Source organism: Humulus lupulus, chromosome 9 (assembly GCF_963169125.1).
Source record: "Humulus lupulus chromosome 9, drHumLupu1.1, whole genome shotgun sequence".
NCBI classification, from domain to species: domain Eukaryota; kingdom Viridiplantae; phylum Streptophyta; class Magnoliopsida; order Rosales; family Cannabaceae; genus Humulus; species Humulus lupulus.
The window spans coordinates 152,582,752-152,604,953 of NC_084801.1; the positions used below are offsets into that span (position 1 = coordinate 152,582,752).

General features: G+C 36.4%; 2 protein-coding genes and 1 non-coding gene across 4 annotated transcripts; 2 read left to right on the top strand and 1 right to left on the bottom strand.

The window, feature by feature from the left end:
* Positions 1 to 6,306: 6,306 nt before the first annotated feature.
* On the top strand, positions 6,307 to 6,413 carry LOC133802915 (small nucleolar RNA R71). Its single transcript, XR_009877658.1, has one exon. It is a non-coding gene; the product is annotated as a small nucleolar RNA R71 (small nucleolar RNA).
* Positions 6,414 to 12,164: 5,751 nt separating this feature from the next.
* On the top strand, positions 12,165 to 14,563 carry LOC133800667 (expansin-A4-like). The gene is made up of 3 exons (XM_062238700.1): positions 12,165 to 12,404; positions 12,514 to 12,826; positions 13,798 to 14,563. The coding sequence occupies exons 1-3, from the start codon at positions 12,242 to 12,244 to the stop codon at positions 14,099 to 14,101; spliced, it is 780 nt and encodes a 259-aa protein (XP_062094684.1). The 5' UTR covers positions 12,165 to 12,241; the 3' UTR covers positions 14,102 to 14,563.
* Positions 14,564 to 14,968: 405 nt separating this feature from the next.
* On the bottom strand, positions 14,969 to 21,753 carry LOC133800666 (MACPF domain-containing protein CAD1-like). Of its 2 annotated transcripts, XM_062238696.1 has the most exons (8): positions 21,609 to 21,753; positions 20,961 to 21,500; positions 18,411 to 18,646; positions 18,128 to 18,323; positions 17,913 to 18,017; positions 16,870 to 17,053; positions 16,589 to 16,752; positions 14,969 to 15,880 (listed from the first exon to the last, which is right to left on the bottom strand). In XM_062238696.1, the coding sequence occupies exons 2-8, from the start codon at positions 21,216 to 21,218 to the stop codon at positions 15,245 to 15,247; spliced, it is 1,779 nt and encodes a 592-aa protein (XP_062094680.1). In that variant the 5' UTR covers positions 21,219 to 21,500; positions 21,609 to 21,753; the 3' UTR covers positions 14,969 to 15,244. The 2 variants fall into 2 exon arrangements, with proteins under 2 accessions (XP_062094680.1, XP_062094683.1); XM_062238699.1 differs by having other exon boundaries at positions 17,937 to 18,017; positions 20,961 to 21,729.
* Positions 21,754 to 22,202: the final 449 nt, after the last annotated feature.

Genomic DNA, 22,202 nt, shown 5'->3' on the forward strand with positions numbered 1-22,202 from the left:
TTAATTCCTACAAAATAATAATAAATTAAATCATAATCAAATATTTTCATTTATAAAATAAATCATGTTAATTCCATGAAAATATTAATTAAAACTTAATTTATTTTGACTATTAAAATCAATAAATGTGTATTTTTCACCACTAATCACAACCCCCAACTAGCTTATTGCTAGTCCCTAGCAATTCAAGCGAAAAAGAAAATTGTCAAGTTGAATAATCAAGTCAAACCAAGCAAAATCATCTAAGCATTTTCAAATTATCAGCAAGAAGTCAGAAATTACTATCTAAGCTACTATAGTTTCGATTTCAGAGTTGTGTGTGTGCGCACCAAACCATATTCTTTTTATCACAAGTCATAACACAAATAGTATCGAAAAATCTCAAAAGTATAAAGATCTCAACTCCAAATTCCTCACGGGCATTGAAAGTATTTGTATGGGAAGGATTACACTCTTGGAGTTGGAAATGTAACAGTTTACGCTCAAATGAGAAAAGATAAACTTTTTAGGACAAGCAATCTTAACAAATATTGATCACAAGATAGGCAAATCAACTTATTGGAATCCAAATGACAAACAACCTTTGGGATTTACATGAGAAAACTCAAAGAACAGAATGACAACTAACTAACAATGATAAATAAGAAAGTGATCTATAATGATAATAAATTTTTTTAATACAATTACACAAAATAATAGTAATAGAAATATATATACGTTTTTTTTTTCAACAACTACAAAATAATAGAAGGAAATGTTGCTCTTGTTCTCTTTTTTTCATTTTTTTTCATTTATCTATTTTTTTTCTTTTTCTTTTGTTTACTTCTTTTTTTTTTAATTTCTTTTTTTTTTCATTATTTTTCTTGACAAGAGACAACACAAAAATAAAAAGGAAATTACAGATACAATACAATAAATAGAACATAAATTTATTACAAAGACTTTTCTTAAATGAAGAACATCCCTCTAGTAAATGTCATGTTTTAAATTCCAAAGATGTGACTTTACCAACTCAAATGATCAATAAAAGTTCAAAAAGTTTTTTTCTCAACTCTCACAACTCACCAAGAAATGAAAAACTTTAAACTTGAAATTTCTCTCAACTATTTGTGTTAACAACCAATTTATTTATCTGTTTGGAAAGTGCACAAAAGAACTCTGAAAATCACTTCTTAATAGCTAAACATAGTAAGAACTGACTCAAACCAACAAATTATACTCATGCTTGGATAATTTTGAGAAAATTTTACTTAAAAATTCAACAAGACAATAATGTTTTCCAATTGAATGCTAATGACGTAACAATAAGATTTTCCTAATGAAAGCCAGTGCATGCTCACCACCCCCAAACAAAAATCAGACAGTGTCCTCAATGTCAAAATGAATAAGCAATGAAAAAGGTAAGGAAAGAAGACACATGGATGATGGCCATGTCCATGAGGTGAGAGCCAAAATAGCCTGGTAACAATACCCCAAAACAAAATACAAAAACGAAAAGCATGCAAAAATAAAAGAAAGACTGAAAAATAAAGATAATGAAAAAATAAAAATAAAAAGAACAACAACAAACCATTTAGAACTTCAGAGTGTATAGATTGGGTCCTTAAGAAGGACCTCTTCAACACGACTCACACTCTCAATGTAATGCTTCAGTCTTTGGCCATTGACTCAAAAAATTCTCCCATCGGTTGAGTCCTCGACCTCAATAGAACCGTTGGGAAACACTTGCTTCACTACAAATGGACCAGTCCATTGCAATCGCAGTTTACCGGGATGCAAGTGCAAGCAAGAATCGTACAGATGCACTTTTTGATTTGGCTCAAAGTGTTTTCGCAGGATTTGTTTTTCGTGAGCGATTTTCAATTTTTCTTTATAAATCCTGGAATTGTCATATGCATCGTTTCTCAACTCCTCAATTTCGGACAACTGGAGTTTGCGACTGATACCTGCGGCATTCAGATCAAAGTTTAGGGCTTTGATGGCCTAATATGCTTTATGCTCGAGCTCGACAGGTAAATGACAGGCTTTTCCAAAGACAATCCGATAGGGAGACATCCTAAGAGGGGACTTGAAAGCAGTGCAGTATGCCCAAAGAGCGTCTAGAAGTCGTGTAGACCAATCTTTGCGGTCGGGATTTACCGTCTTTTCCAGAATGTGTTTTATCTCCCTATTGGCTAACTCAGCTTGACCATTGGTCTGTGGATGATAGGCATTTGCAACTTTATGAAGTACACCGTACTTGCGCATAAGAGCCTCAAAGGATCTGTTGCAAAAATGAGTGCCTTGATCACTGATGATAGCGCGAGAGGTACCGAACCTTGATAACACATTTTCTTTCAAGAATTTGAAAACTGTAGCGTTATCATTGGTTCGACATGGTACCGCCTCGACCCATTTAGAAACATAATCCATAGCGAGAAGAATGTAAAGGTAGCCAAAAAAGGGTGGAAATGGTCCCATAAAGTCTATCCCCCAACAATCAAATATTTCGATAACAAGAATTGGGTTCAAGGGCATCATGTGCCGACGGGATAAGGATCCTAACTTTTGGCACCTTATACAAGAACGACAGAAATCATTGGTGTCTTTGAACAAAGTGGGCTAGTAAAGGCCACATTGTCAGATTTTTGCAGCGGTTTTCTTCACAGAGAAGTGGCCACCACAAGCATCATTATGGCAAAAATTCAGCAAACTAGACACCTCATCTTCGGGGATGCATCTTCGCATGATTTTGTCGGGGCAATACTTGAAATTGCGCACCTCGACCAAAAATTTGCGTTTGTCTTGTGAACTCCATTCAGATGGGAGTTCACCTATTACTAAGTAGTTTACAATGTGAGCATACCACGATAACTTAGCAACAGAAAGCAATTGTTCATCGGGGAAATCATCGTGAATAGGTGGACCATCAGCAGGATCACTGAATTCAAGTCGGGACAAGTGGTCCGCAATGACACTTTCAACACCTTTCTTGTCTTTGATCGTTATATCAAATTCTTGCAGGAGAAGGATCCACCGTATTAATCGCGCCTTAGCATCCTTTTTGGAAAGGAGATACTTAAGGGCGGAGTGATCTGTGAAGATCGTAATAGACCATCCAATCAAATAAGATCGGAATTTGTCAAGGGAAAAGACAACGGCAATCAACTCTTTTTTAGTGGTGGAATAGTTCATTTGAGCACTATTGAGAGTTCAGCTTGCATAATAGACAACAAAGGGTTTCCCCTCCCTTCGTTGTCCTAGCACAGTGCCCACAGCAAAGTTGATGGCGTCACACATGATCTCGAAAGGAAGACTCCAATCGGGTGACTGAATGATGGGAGCGGAAGTGAGTGAATTGACCAGTGTTCGGAATGATTCCTCACATGTAGGTGTCCATTCAAAAGTGGCATCTTTGGCTAGGAGCTTGCTTAGCGGACGGGCAATCATTGAAAATTTTTGTATGAACCTCCTATAGAAACCAGCATGACTAAGAAATGACCTAACGTCTTTGATAGTCTTAGGAGTCGGCAGGTTGGAGATAAGGTCGACTTTGGATTGATCAACCTCAATTCCTTTTTCAGAAACAATGTGGCCTAAGACTATGCCAGAAGATACCATGAAGTGGCATTTCTCCCAATTGAGTACAAGTCTTTTCTCAATGCATCATTTTAAAACAGCTTTAAGATGAAGAAGACATGTCTCAAAGGAGTTTCCAAAAACGGTTAGGTCATCCATGAATACTTCCATTGATTTTTCGATCATGTCACTAAAGATGCTCATCATGCATCTTTGGAAAGTAGCTGGTGCATTACACAAGCCAAATGGCATACGCCGGAAAGCAAAAGTGCCAAAGGGACAAGTGAAAGTGGTCTTATCTTGATCCTCCAATGCAATCTCAATTTGATAATAGCTAGAATGGCCATCAAGATAGCAATAGAAAGGATGACCAGCTACACGTTCAAGGATTTGATCAATGAATGGGAGTGGAAAATGATCTTTGCGGGAGGCGGCATTTAATTTTCTATAATCAATGCACATGCGCCACCCCGTCACCATTTTTGTGGGGACAAGGACCCCTTTTTCGTTTTGGATCACGGTGACACCAGATTTCTTGGGCACGACTTGAGTTGGATTGACCCACTTGCTATCAGCTATGGGGTAAATAATACCAGCGTCTAGCAATTTCAAAACTTCATTTTTTACAACCTTTTTCATTGTGGGGTTCAGTCGCCTTTGAGGGTCTCTTCGAGGGATGGCTTCGTCCTCCAGATTGATTTGATGGGAGAAAATTAAAGGGCTAATACCTTTGATATCAGCAAGTGTCCAACCTATCGCAGATTTATGCGTTCGCAGTAGCTCGAGTAACTGCAATTCTTGAGAATTTTGAAGATTGGACGAGATGATAACTGGAAAGGTTTCACCATCTCCCAAGAAGACATGTTTCAAACCCTCGGGAAGTTGGGTCAATTGAATAATTGGAACCTCTTCGGCTGAAGTTTTCGGCTGTGCCCTCTCACGAGGTAGCTCTTCAAAGCGAGGTTGCCAAAACTGAGTCCTTCTATGGCGTGAGTCTATGCGATCCGATATTGCAGGAGTAGACTCAATAGAACTGGGACTTTCATTGTCAGACAGAAAGAGGAGTTCATCAAGATTATCAAAGTTGCTTCGCAATTGAACCTCCTCAGGAATTAAAGAGTCAATCATGAATGTTTGATAGCATTCATCATCTTCTCGGGGTTGTTTCCCGATGTGGAAGATATTGACTTCAAGAGTCATGTTTCCAAACGATATCTTCATTAGACCATTCCGACAATTGATCAAAGCATTTGCAGTAGCAAGGAATGGTCTTATGAGGATAATAGGAATTTTAGACTCCATGTTCACCACAGATTGGGTATCAAGAATATGAAAATCCATGGGGTAATATAATTTTTCAATTTTAACCAATACATCCTCAACGATACCCCTAGGATTTTTGGTGGAACGATCAGCAAGCTATAGTACAACAGATGTTGGCTTCATTTCTCAAAGACCGAGTTGCGAGTATACAGAATAAGGCATGAGATTGACACTCGCGCCAAGATCAAGTAAGGCTTGGCTGACTTCATGGGTCCCAATTTGGAAAGAAATGGTGGGACAACCAGGATCTTTGTATTTCGGCGGTGCCTTTTGTTCAATCACCGCACTCACTTGCTCGGTCAAGAAGGCAGTCTTCTTGACATGGTGCTTCCTTTTTGCAGTGCAAAGATCCTTGATGATTTTGGCATAAGCAGACACTTGTTTAATGATGTGAAGCAAAGGAAGATTAATCTTCACTTGTGTCAAGTGCTCAAGGAGTTCAGTTCGGTTATCAGGAAGTTTCCCAACAAGTTTCAAAGCCTGGGGAAATGGTATCTTTGGAGAGGCATTGAGTGGTGAATTTTCGGAAATGACTTTTGGAATACTGGGAGAGTTGGATTTTATGGGTGGGTCTGGCAAAGTTTTACCGCTTCTTGTCGTGATGGCCTTCACTTCCTTGAGGTTTTGATCATTTGAATTTGAAGATTGGGCCATGTGTTGGCCTTGCACATTGAATTTCGGTTGGGAAGGAAGTTTGCCTTTTTCCGAAATGGCCAAGGATTCAGTCAATTTTGAGAATTGACATTTCATTTCCTTGATTTCTTCCATCATTTGGCGATTCAGTTTGGATTGTTCCTCCATGAATGCATGAAGAGATTTCTCAAGAGAATTTCATTGTGGATGAGCATTGTATTGAGGTGCAGAATACGCCTTTGAAGGTTGAACTTGTTTCTCCATTGGCCTCCAGTCGATTGAGCTTGGTTGAAATCTCTCCAACTGAAATTTGGGTGGTTTCTCCAACCAGGGTTGTACGTATGGGAGAATGTCTTGTTATATGCCCCTAAGGCGTTGCATTGCTCCTCATAAACCCCCCTCATTTCATTCAAAGCTAAGCAGTCCTTAGCTAAGTGCTCCGTCCCTCCACAAACAAAGCAAGGTTCTTGTGGTTCCGCTTAAGCAATCATGTGCGATTTTTGGCTATTCTTCGTCATTAAGACCTCAAACTGCTTTTTAAAAGCTTCGAGTTGGGCCTTAACACTATCCTCTTCTCGAAGTTGATAGATCCCAGATGGTTTGTGTCGGTTGGTGCTGTCAGTAGTACTTGGACCCGTCCAAGTGTGAAACTTTTTCGCGGCTTCTTCGAGATATTCAAGAGCATCGTCTAGCTCTTTTTCGAGGAATTCACCATTGCATAGTATTTCTACAAACTGGCACTCACGACTCGTGAGGCCTTCATAGAAGTAACTGACTAAACGCCAGTTCTCATAGCCATGGTGCGGGCACTGATTTAACAGATCTTTGAATCTTTCCCAGACTTGATAGAACGTTTCATTGTCCTTTTGGGAGAATGTGGAAATCTGTCGTTTTAGATTGTTGGTCTTATGGCTAGGGAAGTGTTTCAGAAAGAAGGATTTGGTCATCTCCTCCCATGTTCCAATAGACCTAGGTCTCAAAGAGTATAACCAGCTTTTGGCTTTGTCCTTCACGGAGAAGGGGAAGAACTTTAGTCGCATAGCATCGGCATTTTCGGCTCGGTTATAGAACGTGGCTACCACCTCCTCGAATTCTCTGATATGCACGTATGGGCTTTCGTTTTCCATTCCATGGAATGTGGGCAAGAGTTGAATCATGCCAGGTTTAAAGTCTAATGTGAGAATATTAGGAGGGAAGATAATGCATGAAGGCGTGGAAGTGCGAGTAGGATGGAGGTAGTCATTGAGAGTTCTTGGTTGGATTTCATCATTGCGAATGGGTTATTATCAGCGAAAGTTTGTGGAGAAGCAGGATTGGTGGAAGGAGTTCCGGTAGGAGTGGCAGATGAATTGAAAGAAGTGTCACTAGAAGTTTCATGATAATTCATCCACCCTCGGAAATCAAAATTAGATTTATTTTATGTCTTTTTTTTTTTTTCTTTTTTTTTTGTTAAACTTGTTCCCGGGTAGATTTGGAGGTTTTCGGGTGATCTCCAACGCCTTACTAGAACTCCCCGAGGTTACTGAGTAAGTATGGTGGATCACAAGTCAACCTTTTCGACCAAACAACCTTTAAGCAGAGTGAAATTGCTTATTTTGACAGAACAAGCTTGGTTTTCTTATAGTAATAAGTTCAAAAATGTAATAGTGCAAAGGTAGATGCTCGAAATGTTCCCAGGCCGATTGGGAAGGTTGCCAAGGTACTGCTTTAGACCCACACTTGCCTAGACAGAACTCCACGAGGTTCCCAGGTAAGTGTGGAGGGTAACGCTATCACAAACCTTATTTAACAACCAATCTTTCTAGACAGAACAATATCTGTTTCTATCATTTGTATTATTACACAATTGTTCCCAATACTAAGCGTTTTATGATTGAAATTTTATGAACAATTTTATGCAATTTTATGTTTTTAAAAAAAAAATTAAAATCCTAAGGAAAACTAAGGTAAAGAAAGTAAAAGCCTAAACTAAGCAACAAAATAAACAACACAAAAATAAAATAAAGAAAAGAGAATTAAAGTGAAGATAGAATAACAAGCTTAATTTTTTTTAATATGTATTAAAACTAAAAAAATATAGAATAGAAATTAAGAAAGAAAAATTGAGTAAGAATGAACTAAAAAGGAAAAAAAAAAGTGATTATATAAATATATTTATGGTTTTTTTTTAAAACAGGAAATTTAAGATAAGAATAAATATATATATATAAATGTTTTTTGGATTTTTTTTATAGTTATGTGTATATATATATATATATATGAATGTTTATAATATAAATATGTTTTTTTTTACCGAAAAAAGAATAAAAAAGAGAAAGAAAAGAAAAGATATATATATATATAAATAAAGGAATTTTTTTTATGATTGTTTTTTTTTTGTTATAATAATAATAATTAATTAAAAATTAGTAAATAAAAAAAAACTATACTAACACTATTTATTCCAACAAAAACACAAATAAAGTTACTAATATTTTTGTAAAAATTTCACTAAACCTTTGAAAATTACCTCCCCGGCAACGGCGCCAAAATTTGTTTAACGCCCAAAATCTGGCTACCACTAAGCGGTAGTTGTAGTAAGATCGGGTGGTCGATCCACAAGGAGGTAACCTAAAATCAAAAAATTAGTAGAAAATAACACAAAAAGTTAGTAACAAGAAATAAATAAAATTGTAAATGGAAAGAGGTTTGAGATTTTGGTATTGTATTTTTAATAAAGTGATGAAATGAGATAAGTGAAATAAAGGTAAGATGTAATCAAGAGTTTGAGAAAATGAAAGGTTTCAAGAATCATCCATATACTTGTTTAGTTACTTGGTTACTTGATTTACAAAAATACACAAGTAAATAGTTCACATCCCAGCATTTACTTGGAAAATCTAACATTAAAGTCCATATTCTTTTCTAACAAAAGTTCATTTGAGTTATAAAGTTCTTTACTTTAAAAGCACAATGTTAATCTTATGAAAAATCTAAAATGACAAAATACCCAAAGGCAATAATGCAATAGAAGATTAGACATAAAATTAGGTATCAATATTACTTTTACTAATTAGAAGTACATAGAAAGAGCATGACTAATCCTATATACTATTAGCATAAGTAAATAAAGATGGAGATGAAAGAACATAAATAACTCAAAAATTTTACATTAAGAACATATTAAATCAAAGTAGCAAAATAACATCACTAGCATATAGAATCATCCCTAACCTTCCTAGGAAGATTAGGTCATTATGCTCATGATTCTCACAAAATTCTAAGAAGAAAATATGAGAAGAAAGTGAGTATAAATTTTGCTATAGCTTCTTTACTCTAAAAATTACATACTAAGTGTGAAGAAAGGAGTCCCTATTTATAGAGAAAAAAAAGGACTAAAAAGAAATTAAACAACAAAATGGGGTTTACAAAATAAATCTGAAATATTAATAATAAAATATGATTTTGAAAAATTAAATCTTATTATTAATATTAACCTAGCTATTTTGGTGTATGGTCATTTTCCCCTTTTCCAATATACCACAAAAACATGACCTTTAAAGCTCAAAATAGCAATTTACAAAGCCCAATACCCACAAAACATTGCTGGTGACACAAGAGGGTTTTGACCCATTTCCAGCCAATGAGGGAGTGCCACGTAGGCAGGCTGCTGGGAATATTTCGGATTGGGCTTGCTGGAGCCGTGGAGCTGGGCTGGCTGGCAGGAGGACAGTTGGGCCTTTGTATTGGGCCAGCTGGGGAGTCCAAAAAGATGCTTCGGCCTGGGCTTGGAGGGTACCGAATTGATTGGGAGAGGCTGACTTTGGTGCTTCGGGCTGCTGCTATTGAAGCAATTTGGAGGACACATGTCGCAGCTATAGGGTCACATTGCTACTGGGGACGGCTGGAGCTGCTGGCCAGGTGCGGACACATGGCACGAGGAGATTGGCTGGGAGAAGAGTAGGCTGGCGGGCCTGGGTGCTATTGGGCTTCTTTCTTGGGTTTTGATCTTCAAAAATACCATTTTCTCTTCTCTTTTTTCAGATTTAATTATTTTCTTTTCTCTTCATTTCAAAGTATCAGAATACATCTTTAATTCCTACAAAATAATAATAAATTAAATCATAATCAAATACTTTCATTTATAAAATAAATCATATTAATTCCATGAAAATATTAATTAAAACTTAATTTATTTTGACTATTAAAATCAATAAATGTGTATTTTTCACCACTAATCAGAGGGCCATTTTGAATGTCCCTAATATCAAAATGTGCCTAAAATGACTCGTGAAAACTAGTAATAGACTCTAAAATTCCATACCATTAGCATTCCTAAACATATATCGAAAAACCTCAAGCACACACAAAAACAGAAAGGTGGGTCGAAGGCACTTAACCGAGATGAAACGAAGGTAGGTGTTGAGGTGAGTCCTAACACTGAAGTATCATTTTTCGTCTGCCCAGAAGTACGAAGATTCACGCCAGTCGTCCAGAGCTCCTGGAAAAAAAGATTGAAGACAAGGGGCAGGCGAGAGAGAAGAGAGTGTTCTGTGAGCGAGTTTTTGATTTTCGTATGGTTACCGTGTGAGGTTGAAGATGGTTTTCCTGAGCTTTTATACCCAGTAAAACTTATGAAGCAAATTCCCCACGACCGTCGAATGGCTTGCCCTGGTGAGATCATGAGGGTGATCCAACAGTCAGGGTTCAAAGTGGATCGCAATCATTGTTTCTTTGGGAAAAGACGCCTCGGGTGTAGAGTAGACGTTTGGGATCTCGGAGTTGACCCCTAATTAAATGCACAGACTGACAGGCCCAGCAATGGGGCGTTGACACGTGGTTTTATTGCTCTTCAAAGTGAATTCAGAGGAAAGCCCAAACATTTTTTCCCTCCATTTTTTCAAATCACCCTTAAGTTAAGTCTCTACTGCCCGAGGACAAGTAGAGACTTGGGGGGGAAAATCTTATCCGTATTTTCATCTCCGACACGTGATAACCCCAAGTGACTGGCTCGGACGCTCATAGACATCATCGGGGTATGTTACTCTCCAAGGCCTCTATTCGGGGTAAAGGTCCTCCTAGGTGAGACCTTGTCTTTGACAGTAGGTCATGGGTTCCTTATTAGATTACTCTCCGAGGGTTGCCCTTAGAGCTAGAGGTTCTCCAGCTCAGGAAATTATGGCGAGGGTTTTCCTCCCATAGTCGTCTCCCAGGTCCGAGGTTTTGGTTCTCAGACCTAAGATAAGGTGCAATGTGCCAGCAAATGCGGGTTTGTAGCGCCAGAGGATCGTCTGACAACCTTTTTGGGCGATCCGTCAATGGTGTTGTCGAGTGTACGACTCGAAAATTCTCACTCCCACTATGTCGTCTGACATGGAGGTACTTACGGCACGCCCTGACAGTACCTGGGGCATGTTCCCCATAAAGTAGGTGCCTTTCTACAGTGGGCCCTGCAAATCTCGCTTGGGTCGTTGTCTCTATTCAATGCAGCCCAATGCATTGAATTGGTATTAATCCCCAAATAATGAGAATAATGTGTATTAATTACTGATGAATAGTATTAAGGACCCCAACCTCTATAAATAGAGCTGGGAGTCTCATTGTAAAGGGTTCAGTTGTTTGGAGAGAAAATATCTTGTACTCAAAAGCAATCTAAATGATGTCTGAGAATATACCATTGGAGCTTGCCATCACAAGCTTCCAATCCTCTTAATATGAGAGACTCGTGGACTAGAGTTCTTTTATAACCAGAACCACGTAAAAATCATTGTGTTCGTATTGCTTGTTTCTTTAATCTATCTTCTTAAGGTTGATAGCGAAAAAGAGAGTCAACAAATATAATTATTATATATACTATTATATTACATATTAATATAATAATGATATTTTATAATATTTAAATTTATATTAATATTATTAATAAATATCTATTTTTAGTTGGTTTTAAAAATATATTCCGTTAAATATTTTAAATATTTCGTTAAGAATTTCCGTTATCTCCACATTTTTTAAATAGAAGAGATATTACCTCTACAAATTGAAAAAAACCTCTACTTAGCAAGATTTTATCATTATAAAAAAATCGACAATATATATAATGATAACAAAGGGAGTGATTTTTTCTTTTTCTTATTTTAGGTGCCATTTAGTATAATTTGTAAATAAGAATATAGAATTAATGAGTAAAAAAAATACTCATTTGTGACTAAAAAATGTGCGGTTAAATAAATACAATATTGTGATTAAAAACTATATATTAATTAATGTTAAGTTAAGAATATTAATATTATATATTCTTTTAAAAATTGTTAATAAATGTTTTTACTAGCTTATTTAGTTTCAGCTAAATAATTATCTTTTAGATGGTCCAACTTTGTCTCTCTTTTATTTTTTGGTTGAAAGGGGGTCCTACCATACTCCCAGTAGTTCTAATAACTATAATATATGAAGCTATAAACATGCATGTGCCCATATCTAATACAATAATTATAATCAGTAGTTGTACTGAATTTTCTAATTAAAATCCATTTAGTTTGACAGTTAAGTGGCTCAGACGTGACAGCCCTAAACCCTATTTTATTTTCTCTTTTTATTTTTTATTTTTTTTAGTTTCCAAATTCACACTACACCTACTCTTCATTTGAACTATAAATTCACACCTTCCTATATAATCGGCATATATAACAACATATATCTAAAAAGCTCACTAACTACATAGACGAAGAACCCATAACCATATTCATCACTAATGGAGTTTTCTAGGGCAATCAATACTCTCCAATCTTCCTTCCTATTCTTATTGCCTCTATTCAACCTCCTCTTTCATGGCACTCTCGGAGCAGCCTACGACGGCGGCTGGCAGCCTGCTCACGCCACCTTCTACGGCGGCAGTGATGCCACCGGCACCATGGGTAAAACCGTAAAAAAATTGATAAAATATATTGTTGTTCTAAGGTCATGTTTGGCATGTAATAATAGTAATAATGTGGATTTTATATATTTTGTTCTGTGTTTTATTAGGAGGAGCTTGTGGTTATGGAAACTTGTACAGTCAAGGGTATGGGACTAGCACGGCGGCGCTGAGCACCGTTCTTTTTAACAGCGGACTGAGCTGCGGCGCGTGTTATCAGTTGCGGTGCAATGACGACCCTAAATGGTGTCGGTCGGGTGTGATCACGGTAACCGCCACCAACTTCTGCCCTCCGAACTCGGCGTTGCCTAACGACAACGGTGGCTGGTGCAACCCTCCTCGTGAGCACTTTGATCTGGCTGAGCCTGCTTTCTTGCAGATTGCTGAGTATCGTGCTGGCATTGTCCCAGTACTCTTCAGAAGGTATATATATATATCACCTAACCTAAACGAACGTGACATGTGCATCAGAGAATTATTCTGACTAAGAATATTTATGCGTATATAACTATTTTAATTAACTCATACAAACCCTACTAAATCAAACTTGAAAAAGAGATTCACAAAATTTATTATATGCACCAAAAAAGTATTTTGTTGAAACAAACGCAATAAAGATTAAAGCAAAAATCAACAATCAACAATCAAGAGCACATTGAATTACACAGAATTATTTGGTGCACTAACAATGTGTTAGCTAGGTTCACAGGAAAAAAAAAGATAATTTATTTCTTTCACAATATTCAGAATTACAGATCTTTCAATATATAGCTTAGTAGCATTTATACTACTCTCAAAACTTAAACCAGAAAATATCAAATTAGGCCCAAAACAGAAAACCCGAAGCCCGCATATACCGTGTCGGGGGCCTTGTTGCGCTCCTGAACCCCCAAAACCAGGGCACTTCGCCCGTGGACCCCGACTCGACGACCGGGCAGCGAGATCCCGTGAAGGATTATCTAAAAGGGGTAAACAGATTCACGACATATTCTAACATATTTTTTCAACAAAATCACATTTATTTGATATGATGTAACTTATTATATTGAAAAGGTTTTGTCACGTCAACTGTGTTTGTTTTGGCTCATATTTATGTATTAGTTCTTGTGGTTGCTAGGATAAATATTTAGTTTTACTTTATTTATAATAACAAATATTTTTTATACATTATCCACAAATGTCATGAAACACCATGTGTGTGTTTGACAGCTTATATAAAATTTGCTACGTACATTGTAAAATATGTATTTATAAGGCCACGTTCCACGTACGTATGTCTCATCTTTATTTATTTATATATGATCTATTTCGTACGTACTATTATTATTAGCAAAACGGTTTTGAGGTGAAAGTGATAGAGAGTTCATCCATCATATATGGTCTCATGAATGCAGGGTTCCATGTGAGAAGAAAGGAGGAATAAGGTTCACCATCAATGGCCACTCCTACTTTAACTTGGTTCTCATAACAAACGTGGGTGGCGCCGGGGAGGTACAGACGGTGGCGATAAAAGTGTCGAGGACAGGGTGGATCCCCATGTCAAGGAACTGGGGCCAGAACTGGCAGAGCAACTCCTACCTCAACGGGCAAAAACTCTCCTTCAAAGTCACCGGCAGTGATGGCCGTACTATCACATGCAACGACGTCGCTCCAGCTGATTGGCAATTTGGCCAGACTTTTGAGGGTGATCAATTTTAGATTAAAATAAAGTTGTACGTACACAATATATATTTATATATAAATATTAATTCCGCCATGTTTGATGATATTCTTGAGTGAGGAATTTGTGTAAAAGTTTAAACAATATTGTAGAGAGAAAATGAGAGAGAGGGAGTTAGATGTGCTTGGTTGATGTCTTTGGTTTGATATTAAAAGGGGTTTTAAATTTTGAAAACCTACTTTTATTGATTAGAGACAAAAGGATATTTAAGTTTAGAAAGAAAAATGGTCCCAACTCCTTGGTATGTGAAAAAAAAGTGGGGCTAAGGAGTAAGTATTTCAACCAGTCCAGATTTATGGCAGTCGGGCTAGGTTGTTCTCTATATATATATTTTCTAGATTTTTGGAGTAATGATGAGTTAGAGTTGTGTAACTTATAATTACAATTAATGTATGTAAAAACGAGCATTACTTAAGTAAAGTAAGCTCTTTGGTTGTTTATATTTCTACCTAATTATATATGATGAGAACCAACAAGAATTTTGCTGTTTAATTAGATCAAAGGGTTCAAGCCCTTGCAAGTGAGAAAAATTTAGCAAGAAGGATCAATGGTAAATCCACATAGCTATAATTGGACTTTAAGAAACTGACTGGAAGGCATTCAAGAATTTTTCTCATGTTTAGGTTGAGGAATAACATTACAAAGACCAAGACTTTAATTTCTCAAACGTAGCACTTAATTAATTAATTTCTTGGTTGGTCAAACGCCTGGCACAGACTATGGGTAACGAAGGTAAATAGAATATACACATATATATATATGAATAGTTCAACTATAATTGAAAAAAAAAAGACTAATACATAGCATATGTATATTAAAGGCAAAAATAAACAGTAGGCCCTGACTAATTTTGAAAAGAATATATATGCATCATCTAAACACCTTCACAATTTGCAGAAGAGAGATTCATATTTGCTTCGTTAGGACTTACAAACCACTAGACATCTAAATTTCGCTACCAAAAACTGCCAGAACCTTTATATAAGACAAATACCCAGAAAAAGAAGAAAAAAAAGGAACAAAGCATTCCCCCCTTACACTGCAAAAGGTTCATACTGGCCCTCAGAAAGACACCACCCTACCTAACAAAAATCAACTCTACATCATAGTACAAGTTTACATCAGTAATTTAACAAGGAGTATTTCACTCTCAATATAATTTTACCCTTCTCCACGCCGAGCTTTCCACCGGTAACCATCCAATGCCCCGGATGGTCTTGGGGCCCCTTGCTCATCTCAGACATATCCACAAACTTCACCAACTTATTACCCCCAGAGTGTTCTCTTGAATCTGAACTTGAGTCTCCAGAACTAGAGTTTGCTTTAGTGGTAGCTATTTTTTTCAACTTTTCATTTGGGATATGATCCCACAATGATCTTCGTATGGTACAGCCTGGAAGCTTAGAATACAACAGTTTCATGTACAAGACATTTCTCGATCCAAAATCCCAGACTCCAAGTTGTGCTCCAGTGACAATGTAGACTCCAGAGAGGTCGCCAATGTAGGTTTCAGGGTTCTCAATAGGTGCGGTGCTCACATGCGAGAAGTTTTTCCACTTGACTGGCTCAAACCATCGGCTATCTTGCTCCTCAGGTCCCTGCCATTTGGGAGCACCGATTGCCACATGGGTATCCCAGTACGGTTGAAGAATCTTTGGAAGAGAGGCTAAGTGTTGAACATGAATACACAGCCGATTCTGCTTAACTCCCTCCAGACACAGTCGCAAGCCTGTTACTGGCTTTCGTCCAACTGATACCTGGAGTTTCAAGTTCATTTATAAGGGAAAAGAGTCATAAGTGTTTCTTTTTAGGTAGTGTGTACAGAATATTTTACTGAGCGGCAATTGACTTGTGGCTCAATCAGATTATCAGAATGACAGATACGATACTCAAGCAATGACTATTAATCTCTGAAGTTTTCCTTCATCTGGCAGGGTTTTCTAGTTTCATTCAAGTATAACAAGGAAGCACTAACCCAATGTGATCAAAAAGAAAACTGAGTCCCGAATTATGTTTTACATGAAGCCCTTTAAACCAGAAGCACATGTAGGGTAAAAGTTGCTATAGTAACACATGCCCTTTTTTTTTCAAAATTTCATTTTCTTTTTGCAACTGACAGTGACCAATGTAGTTGGCACAAATGCACGGCAACTGTTGGTTGCTTGAGAAAATACAATGAAATTATTTGTGATTCATCTATTCAGTCTAGGCATCAGGAATGAGGGAAAATAGAAGGGATGCACTAACATGGGTTTTAACTTTTTAACTTTTCAAGTTTGCTACAATGGAATTGTTTGAGATTTCACTCTTCAGCCTAGGCATCAGGAATGAGGGTAAGGGATGGGGCAATAAAGCAGGCTTTAACTTCTGATTTTGCACAAAAGGGTAATCTTACTCAAACACAAGGTTTCCTCAGCAAAAAAATATTTGCTTACAATTTAAAATTTCTAATACCACAATAGTACCTGATCCTGGCTGACATAAAGCTTTTGCCCCATTATGCTGAATTGCAAAGATGGACAAACAGGTTCCTTTCTTAAGTGGCCAGGAATCCTGTCATGTACGGGGGCCCATAATCGAGGAATCTGAAACTCCAGAAAATATTTCAGTTCTTCAACTGGAGGCTTATCTGTAAAAAAATTAATCCATAAATAAATCAACACATTTAGCAGGAATACATTTTCATCAATAGTACAGAACATAGCAGGAAAATGATAGTACCCATTTCGAAGCTTGATTGTCTTACATTCAAGATAAAGATTAATGGCCCGAATAAGAAAATCCTTTCCAACTACCCCATCAAGAAGAGCTGTTATGGGACAAAATGTCATCTCAATGACATCTGGTGATGACCTGATGGTTCTTGCCCATCGGGTGTGGTTTTGTTCCAAATCATCTCCTCCCCTCCTCCGGAAAATGACTGTCACATCCTGCATAAAAAACAGTATCAAGGAATTCTTAGTTGAAGCCCTTCTGGAGATGCAGTGAACTGATTTCAAACTGGGACAACAGTAAGGGTACAAAATCAAAAAAAGGAAATAAACCTAATAAACACTAGAGAATGCTTAACATCATATTGAAGCAACAAATGAACAAATCTTAATTCAGACAGTAAATTATACCTACTTTTCATCCCTAAACTAAAAATAGATAAAATTTTGAAGCAAAAAAAAAATCCCATGGAAAGTTATTGGTTTATTTTGTCACACAAAAATTAATGTCCATTTCAAACTAAAACAATAGCTATCAATTAGCAACAATTCAAGACCAAGAAAAATCTTATAAAGGTATTCAAAAACAGAAGAGTCAAGGAATCCCCCAATTCTTCGAAGGCTTACTTTTTAAATTTCAAATATTGAAAGCTGAATAAGAAACTTCATGCACAAGAGAAGAGTATGACAGTCCAGAGAAAGAAGCAAAAGGTTTGTTTGGTATCATTTTTGTTTATAAAATTTTCTAAACAAATAATGAAAGGGAAAAAAGTGAATTTTTTCCTCAAGACTTTTTTCATTAAGATGTGTACGAGGATCTCAACCAGTCCATCAGTGTAAATATACTAAAAGAAAAGAATAAGAATGATGGAACAAAAACAATACCAAACTAGCTTAATTTTATCTTCTCCTTTTTTTTTCCATTTATTTCTTTCTTTTGGCCAAAAGAAGAATAGTTGCAATACAAAACACAGGCTCGTCAATGATCATGTAGATCAATTGCAAAATAATAAAATATTTTTCTTTTTCCAAGGAACAAAAATAAATAAATAAACATTACAGAGTTGATTTTACGCACAGAAATAAGACTGATTATACATACTTCTTTTCCAGCAGTAAGAAATGAAGCGTTGGTGGGTTGAGGATAGACTCCTTGACTGTTAAATAAACCGGGATCAACACCCTAAAAGACATAAAATTTGGATTAAGAAAAAAACTAAGAAAACTTGGTGAGTTGCTATGAAATTGAGAAAAATCAAGCAACATGAAGGAAACAAAAAATGTGGTACTAGCCTTATCCTTGAGTTTCATTGGACCTGAGCTCGTATGGCCTTCTGCATCAGAGAACCTCTGATTTCCAATATCCTGAACATAGTTTTTTATCTCCAAGGTGGACAAAGTTGAGTGCTGATGTTGTTTCACATAAATCATATCTTTCCCACCAATAGTTACAGATATAATAACATGTGTCCCAAAGTTTTCTATGAAGCTAAATAAAGAGGAAAAAGAAAAGCAATCACAAAGGGATCAAGAATATCTTGTCGTCACATTTCATCTAACATTACAAAATGCATACCTTGCTAAGGCTGCTGGGTCCCAATTACTTGGTACAGCTTGCTTGACATTATCTTTCAACACTAGCGGAGACATAAGCTGAACAATGGAAAGTGGAATGTAGAATCCATCAATAGAAAGGGTCTTCATGGATGCAGCATCAATATGCTTTGTGCCAGTGAAATTGAATGCAGCATTAAAATTACCAAGAGGAAAGGCCCCAGAAAGATTAGCCTTTTGATTGAAATATTCCACCATCTGCAACATTCAATATGAGAAGTATGATACTTTAATAATATCACTTCAAAACACTGATATTTTTTCATTGAACATTTCATCCTTTAGGCAAGAAAATAAAAATTAAGCTATAAAACAAATATTTGTTTCATGTGGAAAGTTGCAATTAAACCCTGAAGGTTATGAAAATATTACACACTGGTTATGGAAACTATTCAACTTAACCCTTTGACCCTAACTCTATTTGTATGAAACACAAAAATATCACAATGTTTATTTTTTATGGTTTACATTCTCAGTTATGTACAAAGTTTTAACATTTTCCAGACAATAAACACTTGTGCACACTGTTACCACGTGCTTTAAGATTCAAGTAAAGGTGAATGTAGCTAAAAATCAGAAAATAAACACTTTGAGATTGTCCAAATTTTGAGTCTCTCTAACTGCCAAAAAATACTAGGAATTGTCAAATTTTTATTAATCAGCTTTTTATATGAGAAAATTGCAATGTGCCGTGGTTTTTGAGGGATAAAACGATGAGTTGTTCTGATCAAATTTCAAGGACATTGTGGTCAAGTAAATGTATACCAGCGAACAAAGCCATTTCAATTAAGTTTGACCACATTTTTTTTTGGGTTCGACTCAATGGCTGTACACGTAAATGGTTTCTGCAAAGGAGTGGCTTTATAATTTTATCAAACATTAGGAGGTCTAGATGTAAATTTTATTTCTTAAAATATATATTGAATAAATATATGTATTAAAAGAAAAACTAAAGTACAAAGATGAACCATTATAAGTAATTCCCTAAAAGAGCAACATATTGTACAGTTATTAATAAATCATTGACTAAATATTTAATTTTTCAACTCACATCTCCTCGCAGCCATTAATGAATCAATTTATCCCCCCTACCTCTCTTACATACTGTGGAAAACATGTCCAGTTATCTTATCACTATACATTTATCCTTGCAAATTAGAAAATTTAATGACTACTTATTCTCTTCATTCTAAGAAAGAAGGCAAAGAAAAATGAGAAACTTTATAATTTCTACTCAACATGCCATCCTTGCACTCCCCTTCTCCGCCTAACTCTCATACCATTTTTCTCATTTGTCACCATTAATATCTAAACTAATACTTTACTTTTAAATTTTAATTTATAAATGTATTAACTTCAGATACACAAGTCCATAAGTTCTCAGAATTATTTATTTCTGTTTACGATGCAAAAAGTTCATCAGTATGCCTACACGATGCAATGCCTAGAGTTCATATATGGTACATGCACGCAAGCATATACTTAACCAAAAGTCACAAAGTTGTTAAGTCATCATATAAATGGAAAACATTCCTTAATTGAATTAATGATCAAAGTAGGTAACCATGAGATGAATGTCAGTTACAGACATCAAGAACTACACAAAGTTATACTTGGATGCCCTTCATAATTGATGTACAGAAGCACCTATACTAGATATACAAGCAAAACCGAGCATAGTTTCATTATTTTAAAGCTATGCACAAACTACGTCCTAGCCGCAGTCAAAAGGGAAGCACAAGTAGGGGGATGGGAAGGTACATAGTGCATTTTACAATGATTAAAATTAAAATTAAAATTTTCTTCATTCAGGTTTTTAGCTACTCTAACTTGTTTATTTATGAACACTTAACCAGGATTTAGCTCAACCACCTTCAACAGGAAAATTGTGGCCTTAACTAATATTAGTTGATGGAAGCATAACAAAAAGCTTCTACAGAAGTACGGATTGTGTTGGGTTGTGCATAAGGTTGATCAACCAAAATTATTTCCAGTTAAGGCTTAATCTGTCAACTGAATAGAAACTTGCACTTGCTGCAGGCAACCGAAATAGCTCAAGGTAGTACCTGATGGGACTGGATCAAAACCATGAGCCATGTGTCTTGTTTATTAATCAAGCTCAAAATACTTTTATCAGGTAGGAACTAGGAATGGGGCAGATAACGAGACAAAAACCAACAAGTTTTCCATACTCTGGTTGAGAAAGAGATATGCTACCTAGAGACAAACACATGATAAACTTTGATTAAGTTACATCACCCTGGATTCTATATGAGGATATCTTTCTCTAACATCAATAGTCAAACATTCATCTAGTTCCTCAATCATCACAAAATAGTAAAGCAAGTTAACTTAGTTATTTCCTCTTAATTGAGACGCTACCACCAAGCTCCATCCCCCAAAACACCCAAACTTTAGATAAAATGAATCTAAAACATGCACCTAATCAGCACATGCAAACACAAACAAGAATTATAGAAAGAGAAAACATCCAAATGAAAACAATTCAAACCTCATGGAAACTACAAACGCCAGAGCTTTGACGGCCATAAGACTCCTGAGAGTTCCTGATGTCCCTTGAGACATTGGGCACAACTACATCATCGTACAGCAAGAGATCCTTGCTATGCTCGCCATCGACCTCGACTATCCGAGACCCAGAAACTCCTTTACAGTAAAGCAACCTTGTATCGAAATTCACGTCGAAGCCCCTTCCTAACGCCTGAACAGAATTCACAGCAGTGTGCAAAGCTGCTGCATTTTCCCCCATTTCTCATCACAAAATCCCCCAAACCCAAACACCCTCTTTCCTGATCAGAACCAAAACCCTACTTTGCGATCAATACCCCAACTTCTGTCTTCAGTCAATTGGACTCAACTAGATAAAAAAACCCATCTCAAATTTTCCAAGAAAATCAGCGAAAACCCGAATAATCACATCATCTCCCTAATTTTGCCCTCTAAGACTTGTCTGATCAACTATTTTTTTTTCAACGAAACCAAGTCTTCACGTTCACCTCTTTGTCTGTCCTCGATAAATTGACCCAGTAAACTAATACATCAATGTATACAATTAAATATACTTATATATTTATTTATATAATATACAAAGTCCGGAATCGAGATTCGAATCAATAATCAAAACAAACTGTTCATGTACCTCAATCCTTATCTCTTCCACTGGATCTCAGAGAAGAAGATTTCCCCAATCTCTTTCTCTGTTGAGTAATCTGTACACAGCTTCTCTCTCTCTCCCTCCTTTCTGTAAAAGTTTCTCTCTCTACAATGTAAGTCTTTAACAAGTGAAAGTTTTTTCTACCTACACTTACGACAATGGCATTGACTTGGGCTTCGTCGTTTTTTTTTTTTTTTTGTGGTTAATGCTTACAAAAAACTTTCTACCTACACTTACGTCAGATCTTGACCTTTCATTTTCTCGCCACGTGCGCATCTGATTAAATCCAACGGCTGAGAAGGAACGAGAATATACTCAATGTTAGACTTTTTGGTTGATTACGTGGGAAGTGAGTGAGTGGTGCGATTGCGATGGGATTTGGGCCTTTAATTCATTTTATCGTTTCTCGACTCGACCAACAAAATATCTTCTCGCAGGTTTATAGTCCTAAGCTTAAAATATCGGATAAAGTTGCCACCGCGAAATTATTTCAAAAACGAAAATAAATAATTTTTGTTGATTTATTTATTAATGTTTGATTGTGACTATTACTTTATTGTCCATTTGGTGATATTTCCC

Excerpts from the sequence above, each read along its gene's own strand:
- LOC133800667 (XM_062238700.1), top strand. The coding sequence starts at position 12,242 with ATGGAGTTTTCTAGGGCAATCAATACTCTCCAATCTTCCTTCCTATTC. Across the intron at positions 12,405-12,513 it reads TGATGCCACCGGCACCATGG|GAGGAGCTTGTGGTTATGGA; the intron begins GTAAAACCGTAA and ends GTGTTTTATTAG. Across the intron at positions 12,827-13,797 it reads GTCCCAGTACTCTTCAGAAG|GGTTCCATGTGAGAAGAAAG; the intron begins GTATATATATAT and ends TCATGAATGCAG.
- LOC133800666 (XM_062238696.1), bottom strand. The coding sequence starts at position 21,218 with ATGGGGGAAAATGCAGCAGCTTTGCACACTGCTGTGAATTCTGTTCAG. Across the intron at positions 18,647-20,960 it reads GCGTTTGTAGTTTCCATGAG|ATGGTGGAATATTTCAATCA; the intron begins GTTTGAATTGTT and ends TGAATGTTGCAG. Across the intron at positions 18,324-18,410 it reads GACCCAGCAGCCTTAGCAAG|CTTCATAGAAAACTTTGGGA; the intron begins GTATGCATTTTG and ends CTCTTTATTTAG.